Source organism: Embiotoca jacksoni, unplaced genomic scaffold (genome assembly GCF_022577435.1).
Source record: "Embiotoca jacksoni isolate LCO1_2020_lvr unplaced genomic scaffold, fEmbJac1.0.p SCAF_3, whole genome shotgun sequence".
In the NCBI taxonomy this organism is placed as follows: Eukaryota; Metazoa; Chordata; class Actinopteri; family Embiotocidae; genus Embiotoca; species Embiotoca jacksoni.
In genome coordinates, this window is record NW_027185381.1 from 17,931,987 (window position 1) to 17,946,300 (window position 14,314).

Genomic DNA, 14,314 nt, shown 5'->3' on the forward strand with positions numbered 1-14,314 from the left:
TTGAAGCTGACTTTAGGCGAAGGAGGGATACACCCTGGACAGGTCGCCAGTCAATCGCAGGGCCAACACAGAAAGACAGACAGAAGACAGACAACCATTCATGCTCACATTCACAGCTAAAGGCAATTTAGGTAGGTGTTACCCAGCAGGTGCAGGGAGAACATGCAAACTCCACACAGAAAGGCTTAATGAAAACATGATTATGAATATTATCCTCCTTTTCCAATAGATCCCACTAAATCCTTCACACTGAGCCTTTAAGATGTCGTCTGTGAGCAGGATTTCATACATCAGAACTTTTCTGGAAACCAATCCTGGTCCACCAAGCAACCTACACCAGTGTGATGTGGAAATGTGAAGCCTGCATTGCACAAACACTGAAAATAGACTGCCAGTGGTGTACAAGCCATATAAATCCCTCTATGTGAGCATCAGACACATAGTATGTCAAACACATACATTATATTGTTTAAGTGGAAAACGTCTGTGTCTACAGGTTAAAAAAAACAAACCGTGATCTAGTATTCTAGTCATGATTTACTGTTTAAAACAGAAACAAATCAAAAACATTCATATGTTCATCCACAAAATACAGCAGGTAACTCCAGCTATTGCTGAAGCTATTTGTGGGACATCTTAGAGGACAGGATGTTCATGACAGAAATTAACTTGTCTTAAACAGCAGGGTTGCTTTAGTGCAAATACTGTTTGTAACATTATTCCAGACAGACCAAACTCAGAAGAAACACATTGGTTTGCAGCCACAGTCTGTCAACCAATAACAGATTTCATAAAGTTACAGGTAATTTTTTATAGAAAACGACCACTAGAGTTTTAAACGTATTCCATATTAATATAAACGACTAGACAGCCAAATAAACCACTCTCCCTCTGAAGTGCACTCAAGCACCATAAACGTCCTGTCAGGGTGTCAGAGCAGATGGGGAACTGCTCCTCTGAAAGCACTAACTGATTAGACAGCTACTGTCCTCTGCTGGTATGGAGCATCAACTACAGCGATGAAATGATTCTGAATGTAAATGAAGCACTTTAACACATCAGCCAAGATTTCTTCCAGTAAGACAGGAAGCTGCCTGCTGCTGCAAAGAACATGATTAACTCAGCAGTGGCATTTAAATTCATATTTAAACGGAGCAGCTTATAAATCCCTGTCTTACATGAACTGCTGCATTCCCACTAAATTACTGTATGATGTACAATAATGAAGGGAAAACATACAAAACAAAGGTTGACATGTAAAAGGAGCTTTAACTTGATATTGTGATAATTCTCCTCATTTTCTACATCCACTGTAGATAATACTGTATGTACGAGTTTGCTCAGGTCCAGGATATTCATCTCAGGAATGATGGTGAGCCTCTTTAGAAAGTCAGAAAATCACACACCATTGTTGGTAGCCATCCACCAGTTTCAGTGCTGCAGCTGGAGCAGCTTTTATAATCCTTCTCATTCAGATCTGAAGCCCACAGCAAAGCCATCAGATTAGCACTACTGGCTAATCTACACTCATGTCAATGAATGAAAACCATCCGCTGTCTCCTGTGCTGCCATGCCTGACTGAATAAGATATGATTCAGTGAAAGTGGGAGGGCTGCTGTTGTTTCAGCACAGCCCTGGCAACCTATCACACTCCGAAAGTTTTCTAAATACAGTAGGTATCATTTTGAAAGCAGAACTCGTGTGAAAACAGATGGAACACACAGACGTACGAGGCCACACACACACACAGACAAAGTGAATAACTCTCAGCACATGGGGGTGCAGCAGTGTGATGAACCAGATGTCCTGACCGCCTCCACCTTTCAGAGGTGAGAGGTGGTCGTGTCTCTCAGCTACAGCTGTCTCTGACCGGCTCACTGACAGACAAAGAGAAAAGGGCAGGGTGACTGGAGGCTCAGCATGCAGAGGATCGTGACTATTTACCAGCAGAGGAATGCAACTAAGTACATTTACTCAAGTGCTTTAATGCTTCCATTTCATGCCACTTAATACTTCTAATTGTGCACTTTTTACACCAATAGTTAGTTTGCAGTGATTTCACATTAAAAAAAACACTCGATGGGCTTGTAAAATCTGACAAAATCTTATAGATTAAACAACTTGACATGATGTGTAACATTAATTCAATCATATATTATAATATAGTACACACAATAAAAGGGACATTTGCCTGCTTTTGTATGTCTGACTGTAGATTTTGCATACAACTTTACTTCTGCACCTCTTCAGGACATTTGCTTTTGATGTGTGATATTGCTACTTTAACTTAAGTAAAGGATCTAAATACTCATTTACATGGCACACTGGCACAATCAATGTGTTTCTTTTACGAAGCAGAAGCACCTGAATTTGATTACATTAATGTCATTATCAGTTACCACGAGATGAGGATGCTCCACCAGGTGGTCGGAGGTGTAAATACAAATGAATACACGAAGGACATACAGTAAATGAAAATCATTTCTTTTTTTGGCAGCGACTGTCTTTTTTTAAAAAACACGTTTTAAATGGAAAATGACAGAAGTATGATACACATCTCTGTACAACACTGATGCCTTGATAGGAGAGGACATGATGAAGAGAGTGTAGAGTAATCAAAAATGTGAATATTCTCCACCAAGTGCCAAAAGGTAGAGTTGCAAAAGAAGAAGAAGCTACAAAAAGGGACCTGATTTATACAGAGGAAGAAAAATGTGATGTAAACAAGAGAAAGAAATAAACAAAGGTGGCTACCACAGAGCTTTACTGCCAGTAAGAACAGGGTTTTTTTTGGCTCTGAGAGACTGTATAATATTTTTAGCATACTTATGTCAATGTTATTTCACCCCAAAAGATGATTCAATGCTGAAATGTTGCACACAAAAACATTTCCTATTGTTCCCGTAATGAATATGTGCATGCACTTTACACACAGGCATTTATTCTCAACTCCTTTCTCAGCAGAATACACACAAACACACTCTCCCTCTCACTCAACACTCACACATCATGAATAAACATGAAAATATGGTGTTTATCTCAGCCACTATGAAATATAGCCGCCTTTTCAAAATACGACCATTGCATCAAATAGTCGCATCGTCACGGCGATCATCACTAAAAGGTCTGTGCTGTCACAGACTCTGGAAATAACCCTTCGAGACCGAACTCATTTCTTTAGAATGATTGAAATGACAGATCTGTCACTGAGGTCAAAATCTCCAGTTCTGATTACAGCATTACAAAAATAACTGAATGTATTTGAAAAATGACTGTTCAACTGTAAATACATCTGCATGGTTGTTTGAAACTTTGATCCTATTATGAATTGAGGACAGTGATGTTTGAGCAAAAATTGGTTTGACAAAACCTCCTGTCATGTTTTACACACAAAAACGCTTCTATCTACATTTTTTTTTAAACATGCTGCAGCACAGTCCCAGATCGTCCCGTGCAGCGTGTCCACGCTGAGGAGAATTGCATTGACCTAATTCACTTAACTGGACCAGTTAGACATTTGGTCATTGGCTGGCTGAGCTAGAGTTTGATCCTCTGAGCCGAGCTCCAGCAGCTTCTAGCCTCAATAAAATCATCCTCAGCCTCTGACAGAACTCATCTCTTGGTGAGTTATTAATACCAACAGAGCAGACAGGATGTTATGCACTGATTCTTCAAGCTTCTCATCAACAAAGCGACAAGAGAGCAGAAGAAGGTCGCATTTTCTCCCTCTGCTCCATCTGTCCCTACATACTGTACGACATTAAGAGGACTGGCAGAACTTGGACAGCCGAGTCACAAAACCTGACAACTTCGGACATTTCAAAGACATTAAATGTTAATTGATGCAACGTGACTTGTATGACATAGGTATGTTTTAAACGTCCCTACACGGACAGTAGCTTTGAGATTTGTGGTTAGAGACCCTTCATTAACTGACACTTTCATACAGCAATTATACAGCATGAAAGGTCTGCCAAGCTTTGGATTCCTCCACATACTGAGGCGCTGTACATTCAGTACTTGGTATCTCAAGAGTTTGGATGACTGTCATTTCAAAGTCTTTCCAAAACTTAAAATATTACAGAAAAGTCTAATGAACAGATTAAAATGTGAGTTTATCTGCTCTACTTCAAACTGCAAACATTAGCTGACCAACTAACTTACAAACAACAGTTTTAACCTGCTTCAAAAGGGATGAGCCTTAATAGTCAGTTGCGTTGTTTTGTGAAGTAACAAAAAAGACTATATCAGATTTTAGAAGAGTGATAACATCTCTTTCCTGCACATGATTTGTTTTGGGGAAGTTTACACCACTTTTTCCGCCAAAAATCGTGTTCACCAACTTCTTCTTTTTGTAAAAGTGAAGCAAACTGTAGACGCAATGTTCGAAAAGACAAGCATTAAAACATAAATCTGACCTCTGTGTTGCTTTTCCAAAAAAGTTTTGTTGTTGTTGTAAGGATTCAAACATTTCAAAGTTTTTGTTAGATACCATAACCTTTTTAATTATGTCGTGCAGACATCACGTCCATATTTAAGAACATCTTTCTGAGTTCTCATTTTAAAGGAGGTCTGCTGGAAACATTAAAACATCCACTGGAGAAGATTTCTCAGCCAACTTGTGGGATTTTTGCATTATTATTAACTTTTCTTAGCTACCTATAGCTGATAAAATATTCTTGCGTTTAGTCGTCATTTTAGCCGGCATTGATATTTGTTGGAGAGAAATGGGAGACCTGTTTTGGTTAGCCTCCATGTTAAATTGAAGACCAGTCAAACGGTCAGTTTCAGAAGGAACATCGTCGTCTTTATACAGTCAGTGTAATGGATCAAACGTTATATTTCTCAGATGAAGCGTTTATAGTTGTCAGTTTCATTTGTAAAAAGCAGGTTTCCTGGCCTGCCCCATATACGCTGTGGGCAAGAGCTGCTGCACAGTGTGACAGCGGTTGGCTGTGCTCCACTTGTATGTTAAAGGGCATGTTAACATTTTGAATTCATGTTGTTTTCCCTCAGGAAGAGACATATATTGTTTGCAAAAACCCGAGTGGATGAACCCTCCTGGGGTCTTCCACCTCCACACTTGTCTCTGAGAGGCAAAACCATATATTTGGAGGGGAGCAAATTACATTTCAGACAGGCAATATCAGCAGGCGGTGACATGTTTGTGACTTTAAGTCATCATTTCTTATCTAGAGTTAAGTACCGTCAGGTCGTGAAAAGAGCATTTCTCATATTCTGTTTGTTGTTATGTAAATCACAGCAACATTCAGCCTTGGAGGACAACCCTAATATAATCTGAATGAAAAAAGAAAACTCCCAAAATAGCTGACATTATTATTTATATCACTGGATTTGGTCCATTATGACAAAAGATTAATGCCAATTAAAGGAAACAAAATGAAGGTGGGTTTGTCGAGAAGTGGATACATATTTATGAATATTTTTAAATATAACAGGGAAATTGAACCAAGAAGCAGCACTGAAATTAAATTAAAATTCAAAATGTATTTAAACTATTTTAGCACACGGTCCTGTAAACTAAACTGTAGCTCTTTTGCCAGATTAGGAATGAAAGACAAAGACAAGGCTTTGGTCCTTAGTGTTTTTGTTCATTGCGCTTTTACAATTGGCACAACAAAGACACATGATTATTATAGAAAAAAGCACTTTAGAAATCAATTAATTTTGATTTTAACAATGAAGAAACTGCCAGAGGAAATCTGGAATAAAAAGAAAAACACAAGATGGAATTTGTCTGTTTCACCAAGTGTCTTTTCTCACACCTTCACCATTCTCTTCTCTTAAACTCCACCTCTCTTTCTCACTTCGCCACACACACACACACGCACACACGCACGCACACTTGTTCACACTCCTCTCACACCTCTGCGGTTATGATCTTCATGGCACTTCTATAAATCTGCCTCACTGAGCCGAGCAGCCGTTTGCACCTCACTCATGCTCGTTGCTGATGAGACGATGAGACGATGAGAAATACATATCAGATAATTACGTACTGATTGACAAGGCCAATAACTCATTTACAAACTACCATTTAGAAGAAAATCCATAATTATATGTTATTGTTTTTTTACCTACAACTGCATTTTGAGGATATTGTTATAATTTTTTTAATTAAGTGCAAGAGAAATTATTTATTTTATTAATTGTAGTCACAGGCCTTTTTCACAGCACACGTTTTTCTCGCCGAGTGTTCCGGTACGACGTGACAGTGACAGTGATCCAGCATGAACACCACGAGGACCCTGAAACTGAGGCAGCTAAATGGAATTCAGCCACCACTGATTTTCTTATTTACGTCTGAGAATTACTGACAGTCACGTGTCAAAACGTCTTCAGTGGAAAAAGAGCTTTCAGTGCTCCTAAAAACATTTAAGAAGCTGACTGTAAATGTTGCAGAGTATTAAGATAATGACATATTTTTCTTTTGATTTTCTGGTGAAGTGTGTTGTCTTTATGTTGTTTTGGTTGAGATGTATTTACAGCACATCCATATAGTAGACAGACAACAGAGAGCAACAAGAGAGCCTTGAAGCAGCTCGACACACACAGCAGGGGGATAAATAACAGCCCTCTGTGGTGCACACAACAACTATGTTTCTTTCCAGGAACTCCACTATCACATTTAATCAAATCATTTCTATGAAAAACAAAACAGCGTGCCATGACTGACTGACTCAATTGATAGCTTGCTATATAGCAGCAAAAAGATGTCTATGGACACGATTAGAAGGTGACTCGATACATCCTCATCTCGACTCACACCTGCATGTTGTGATGCACAAGAAAACTTGCCAACACAAGACTTGTGAAAACGATTCCGTCTGTGTTCGTGGCTCCGGCTATAAACCTGCACAGAAGGATGCAGCAGCATCACAAATAAACAAACGGGTTACAGTAAAGAGTGCATGAATGTTTACAAAGCATCGTTCTGTGCTTTCTATCTAGATACAATGGAAGCATGCCTGTATGCTGTGTTTCCTGAAATCTGTGATGAGAGCAGATGTGTGTGAGGGAGGTCATGGCAGAGTCACGGGTGTGACCTCGCTCTGGAGGTCTGTCAGGCCTCGCTGTCAGTGCTGCGCTTCCTCGGGGACAGAAGGGGGAGGGGGGGTCTACAGTCTACCTGACTGAAAATAGCCTGCTTAAAATGTGTAAGTGTGTGCATGTTTGCACGGGCAGTCAGACACTATCGTGCACTCAGACAGGACACATCCATGTCTGTGGCCTTTGTGCCGAGCCACTGGACTGCTTTTGGATGATTCCTCAGCGGGCCATGAGTGTGGCAGCTACTGTCTGCCATAAATACACTCCACTCTGCACTGGATGGAAGTTACACAGTAATATGACAACAAGACAGGGAGAGAACAAAAAAAAACTATGTGGAGACGGTAACAACAAGCTGTGCACAAACAGGAGAGTGTCTCAAGGACGTTCTCAGCAAAGAGCATGTTCATCTGGAGAGCAGTGAGGAAGTTCAACACACAGATAGACTCATGTTTAAATGGATAAGAGTCGGAGGGGGAGAATTGACCTGTCTGTTACATACACATTTGCATTTAACCCCTCTCACACATCACACGACTGTACCCTTCCTCTGTCAGCAGCTCTAACTCACTAATCAATCACATTGACGCAACCCATGGAAACACAGGGATGGAAGAGCGAGGATGTGCGAAGGCAAATCCTCAGTGAGCAAACTCGGCGGTGTCCAAAAATAAAAAGCGGTTTGATTTCTTGCTTTTACTCTTGTCCCAGAAAAAAGCCACTGCTCGGTTTATTTAATGTCTGCCTGAAAACGTAGCCCTTTTAGACACTTATTGGGACTTAAACCGAGCCGCAGAGGGTGTGATGATAACTATCTCCTCCACTGTTATTTCCATCCAGTGTTCCAGTTGTAGCTACTACAGAGAGGCTGTCTGCTTTTACACTGGCTGACAGAAACAGGTCACTCAGTCAACTCTGTTGTCATAAATGCATCACTGTGCTGAGAAACATCACAACAAGGCTGCAGTTTCAGAGGCCACAATAATTATCCAAAAGTGTGCACCAAGAACACAACACTCAAAGGCTGCTCGATTCATGACCTGCACAGTCATTGCACAGCATTTCATAAGCAAAATATGTGTGAAATGTTGGAGGAGGGGATCAATATGAAAGTGGACTCAACAGTAATTAATCTACAGGGTTTCATTTTTCATCTGTCCTCAGTTATAGCAACAGTGTGGTGTGGCAGGCAGCAGATTCGGTGTGTGTGTGTGTGTGTGTGTGTGTGTGTGTGTGTGTGTGTGTGTGTGTGTGTGTGTGTGTTTCCGTCTGTCGCTCAGACTGTACAGCAGCACAGAGAAAAACATTTGATCCAGAGCGCAGGCCTGTTTGGCGAAACGAGGTCCGACCCTGACCAAAAAAAAAAAGAAGGAGAAAACCGCAGGCTGTGGCATCACGCCGAAGCGGACACACCCCCTCCAGGCAGTGGCATCGAACCAGCGACACTGTGATAAACAAACGGCGTCTGCGATGGGATCATTATCCTGGTGGACTGAGCCCATCATTACGGTTCACAGTACCAACAGGCCTGAGCGAAGGTTCGCGTCTGTCCACCTAAACACACGGCTGCTACCTCCAGAACAGACTGACAGATGATGACTGCACAAATGACATCTTAATCAAACCTGCCACACATTTATAAACACACACCTCACACACACACACACACACACACACACACACACAAACACACACATCCCTCCCGCCTGTCTCCCGGCGGTGCGCTCCTCTCATGTTCAGCATGTCTCACCTTGCTTGACACATTTGAAGCGGACTGGGTCTTTGCAGTGTTTAATCACGGCCAGCACGTCCCGGGTGGTGAGCCCGGCTACGGGCATGTCGTTGACCTCCAGCAGCAGCTCATCCTGGGCCAGTTTGCCGCTCTGGATCAGTCCCTTCCCCTGCTTCACCTCGCCGAAGTAGGGGAACTGGCCGTTCTCCGCACCCCCCTTCAGCTCGAACCCCAGCTCCCCTTCCTTCCCCCGGGTTATCACTGCTTCGTGGACTTTGTTGGTCCAGTGGTTTTTCTTCTTGAGGCTCTTCGACATCGTTAGGGCGAGTAGATCACCGCGGGCTAGCCCATACAAAAGCCTCCTACCGTCTCATCCCTGCCTTTGTGCGACCGGCTGCAGCTTCACAGCGCTCGTGGCTCCATCGTCACCGGTGCACGCTAGGCGCAGTGTCCGCTCGGCGAGCCGCGCAGTCGGGCAGAGAGCTGCAGTAAAGCACGGCGGCGGAAGAGATGATTATTACTCTGTCAGACACACACACACAGACGCAGGAGACAGATCCTGGTGGATGACCCGGATGTGAAGCCTGAAGGAGGGGGGAGATGAATGGTTCTGGTTCGGCGTAAAGGGACGGAGAGGAAGGGAAATAACACAGGAGGCGCTTCACTCTTACTACACTGCCAGGGGCGCTTCCTCAGGCTCACTGCGATCACACAGGCGATGACATGTAGGACGAACCACAGTTTACACTGCATGATATGGAAACTTCACCCTACAGGAGCTATTGGCATGCAAGAAATAAGATAGATTTTAAGATGACTTTTATTGTTGATTGGAGTCTTAGCATTGCAGAATACTTTCAACTACACCATAAAATAAAATTCGGTGTGAGAGAAACGACTTTATATGAGAATATTCCCCTTTCTAAAAATGGGCACAAAGCTGAATTACCAACACAGGCAACAGCCACAGGGGCCCCAGACCCTCAGGGGCCCTGGAGGCTGCAGGTTCATCAGATTGTGATAATTACTGTGAATTAATTACAGGTTGTTCTTTTTTAAACACTGCACAGGTACTTATAAACTGAAAATTGCCTTAAGGCAACACGAGCACTATAATCCTGAGGACCCATCTTGTTCAGGGGCCAGTTTAAAAGCCTCCATTATATCAGGTTTTATTGAGACACTACACTGACACTTAATGCAGGCATCGGATATAAATCACGAGGCGCAGAATTGTCCAATATATAGGTTTAATTCCCCCGAGATACTGGCCTGGAGAAAGAGTAAGAAATAATGGGAGGTCAGTAGAGGCCCAGCACGGTTCAGCCATAAGACCTACTTTTGAGTGAGTCCTTGGTCTTTTTACTGTCATATACAATTGGTCAAAATCCATCTTTATAATTTTACTGTATTAACATTTGGACAGTCCTTTTTTTACTGTGTTGTAATGTAAAGTCACATTCAGCTGCTATTTTTTTTTTTTTTTTTTTTTTTTTTTTACCCTTCCCCCTATTTACTTTGGTAACAGTTACATAATTGCCACGATGACATAAATCCAAGTCCAAGATAAAATGACAAATCCTTTTGTTGCCATTATTTTTTCATGGCTGCGCGGCTTTCCGAAGTGGGTGAAGTAAAGTTTAATTTAAAATTTAATGCATAAATCAAGAGCTGCTCTTACTGAGGCTGACGGTCCCTCTTACTGCCACTCTTCCTCCTCTGAATGTGAGCTTGTTTGTTTGTTTGTTTGTTTGTTTGTGTGTGTGTGTGTGTATGAGAATGTTTTTAAGGACATGCGTGGGCTTTTGTAATGTGAGTATCCTGCCTACAAAACAACATTACTGTACTCTGCCCCCTGACTATCTGCAACCAGTAAATAATCCATGAAGAGCCGTGGATCCACTTTGACTGTCACTTTATTTACTTCAGTGTCTTGGCATTTAGGTCACACTGCATGTTCGGGTTACAGCAAATGCTTTTGACAGTAATTCTGAGCAGATGATGATGTAGACAAGATTCGTTTTGAAGACGAACCACCACACTGGGGAAAAAGGATGGGCATAATCCAGAAAACTGGCCGGATTAGGAGATTATACACCCAGAGGGGAAATGAATCCCTGTTTGGTTTTATTTGTTCCTCTGCTGGTAGATGTCAGAACTGCAGCGTCAAGAGGCCTGTGTGGACTGAAACATGCTGCAGTTCAGGGTTAAGGAAATAAGGCAGTCTCATAATGTGTTCACTCCAACTCATTTAAAGCGACTCACTAATTTATGAAATCAGCAAATAATGCCTTCAAAGAGAAAAGAAATCTGGCACACTGTGGCTTTTTTTTTAATTTATTTTTTTTAAGTATTTTATGTGTGGCTGTGATAAATCATGCACTAAATATTTGTTTGGTGCTCATCTAGCTATATCTGGATCAGAGTATTTCACTATTTTGGACCTTCCTTTGGGGATACAAGTGTGATAGAAGAAAGAGAAGAGCCATCAGCTGTCGAAGCTTTGAGTTGGATCGTCTAAATTTGGAGTCGCTTAAAGCAACTCGTCGCCACTTTAAGATTTTCTCTTGACAGTAAAGTACAGCAGCCGCAGCTCTCGGTGGCTACGAGCAAACATGGACACAGCTTCAGTGTAAGAAGGAGTAGGAGGAGCACTTAACAGCCTTGTAATTAACTCCTTTGGCCTGAGTGTCATTTTGAAGATGACTTGGTGAGAACGTGTGCCTTATTTTGATCAGCTGCAGCAATGTCATCAAGTCTTCTGCCAGGATATTAATAAACAGTTAAATACTTGTATTAGCTGTGGATCTGTGGACCAAAAGCATCCACAGAGGCTATATATATATATATATATATATATATATATATATATATATATATATATATATAAATATATATAGATATATAGATAGATATATTTACACTGGGCGGGGGAGGCAACAGAAAGATAAGGATATTACTTTATATCATCATTATGACAGAACGTATAATGAGCCTTCTAAAGCAGATTGCCAACAACAGAAGGCAAAAATACAATAACACGAGGCAATCTGCGCACTCAGAGGGGGAATTTCAATAGACCTTATATATGGATTTAGCTCACTGCCTCCCTCATTGACTCTCTGCTTTGTGCACTTGCTGTTAGAGAAGAAGACGCACACTAAGTTGTTTTTACTGCTCAGCAGAGACAGGGGCGAGTGAGGTCACCTTCACACACCCCTCTCAGCTTAATCTTTAAAACAAAAAAAAATTATCCACAGATGTGCGAGAGCTGAAAAACGGAAAACAGACTGGGCAGCTATCTAATGTCTACTGAGACAATAACAACGTTGGGAAGATATTTAAAAGTTTAAAATTGTAAACAAAAAAACACAGTGGCATCTGTGAAAAAAACAGAGGGTGTGCAGGACTGGAGCAGCAGTTAGAAATCCGATTCACACACACACACAGAATAAGTTAATTAGACTGAATGGCTTTAGGGAATTGGCAAGTAAATCACGTTGGCTTTTCCTCCAAGCTCACAATGAGATTTAATTATGAAGTGAAACTTGTGATGGCAGAGTACACCTGTACTCCAAACCAAGCCCCAAACACTCCCTCACCGGTGGAAACTCAAAATCAGCTGATATCAGCAGATCTGTTGTGATATCAGTGTCATTTTATGAGCTCCAAAAACACATTCAAACCTGAACTAATCAATATTTTCATCTTAAAGCCACTACAATTTATATTTTCATGATAACAATGTGCTCATATTGACGAACCTACAGAGAATACTTACTTGAATCTGCAGCTTCCCTCAGCCTCACAGAGTTGCAGCTCATCGCTCAGATGTCTGGCTGCAACTTCACCGCTCACACCGCTCTCATTGTGTCATTTTCGGCCACAGCAGCAGCTGTTCTCAGTGAAAAAGCTCTAACAAGCCACTGTGCACCACCTGCTCAGCACCAAACAGCAGACAGACACAGTGAGAGACCAGCTTGTGGACATCGTGGAGCATTTAGCAGCTAAAGAGACAGATATTTCCCTCAGAAGTGAGTGGAAACCAAAAACAGAGCTGAAAGGAGAATGTGTTTTGGACCTACACTCATCAGCAGAACAAAAACATGACACAAAATGAATTATGTCATGCTTTACACATACAGCTCCATAACTGCTGCATATGTAGATGTTTAGATTACAGATCACTGTGCTGCCCCGAAGTGGCTGAAAACAAAGATAAATAATTTGACTTGTTTATTCCCTTTCTTTGCTGAAATTTAAAGGAGACGCTCTGAATGCTAATATGAAGTGATTACCAGCTGCTTCATGAATCTGCACAGCAGCTGGTCTGACTGTCTAGAGGTAACAAAATCTGCCTACCAACACCTCTTTGTCACTAATTAATCTGCATGTCTTTGATTGTGTAATCCACACAAAAAACAAAGCATAAACATGCTTTACTTGGGTTACGTGCACAACTGTTTCTTGGACTGGTAGAATAGACTGGTGGAGTGGTTAGATGCTGATAAGGAGGATTTTGGTTACAGCTAAGGATAGGCTAAGGTGGCCACCATAGCTGTAACTACTCATTCAACATGCAAACATGCGTGTATTCTTATCAAACAAGGAAGTGTAATTCTTAAAATATTTAACTATTCCTTTAATGAAAATGTGTTTGTTGCCTGCACCGAATTTATAGTCCAAAACATCAATATCAGCAAAATCCAGCCTCATTCGGGCTACGACCCTCGTACACATGCACACATTATTATCATTCGATAAAAACACACACTTATCACGTGTCCTAGTCCTTTCAGACGTCTCCTTTTATGCTGCAAGAGCTGCAACCTGTTAAACTGCAGATCAAATATGAGCTGGTCATTACCCTCACAGTTATCAAAGAGTGTCTTCAGACGAGATGTTCTGGTTTGGATTCCTTCCGTTTTGACTCGGCTGCAGTGAAGTTCTGTTTAATCACCATCTTTTTCACCATTTCCTCCACCTCGTACCTTCATTTCAAAATGGCTTCATATTCACACTGTTTGATCTCGCTGTGAGGGCTTTAGGGATTAGCTAAATGACTCTGCAATTAGCTTTTAAATCACACAATGCCTCCCAAAAATAGTGTCCTCTCAGCTAATGCCTAATCATTGTGCTTGAGCAGTGAAGGCTTAGCTAAGTCTGCAAGACAGGAGTCAGCCTTGGCACCGCGTATGACCCATTTGTAGGATGTTAGTTGCCATCTTCTTGATGTCTATTAAATACATAAAAATAATTTTTTTTAAAAGGCTGGAATATGACAGTTGTTCTGATAATCCCATCATCATCTCTAAATTAATTATTTTGATCAGCTCATGAATGCAGGAAAGAAAATGTGAATCACTTTCTCAGTCTAGTTCAACATTAATTAGTCCTAATCTTGGGGCCTTTCCAGTGAAGATTTTATATGAAAGGCCATGCATCTTAGTCAGAAACAATCTATGTTAATTATATTAAAACTGGTGATTAGATTTCCCTCCACTGTCTCTT

At 41.4% G+C, this 14,314-nt stretch overlaps 1 protein-coding gene across 8 annotated transcripts in view; it reads right to left on the bottom strand.

The window, feature by feature from the left end:
- Nucleotides 1–9,414, bottom strand: part of magi2b (membrane associated guanylate kinase, WW and PDZ domain containing 2b) — a 79,183-nt gene extending 69,769 nt beyond the window's left edge. For 4 of the 8 annotated variants that reach the window (XM_069163392.1, XM_069163389.1, XM_069163388.1 and 1 more), the window contains exon 1: nt 8,822–9,413. In XM_069163392.1, the coding sequence (XP_069019493.1) occupies nt 8,822–9,119 (298 nt within the window). In that variant the 5' untranslated portion in view covers nt 9,120–9,413. Of the gene's footprint in view, nt 1–8,821 lie in introns of all 8 variants that reach the window. The other 4 variants (XM_069163385.1, XM_069163384.1, XM_069163386.1 and 1 more) reach the window with 3 other exon arrangements.
- Between the last annotated feature and the right edge of the window lie 4,900 nt (nt 9,415–14,314).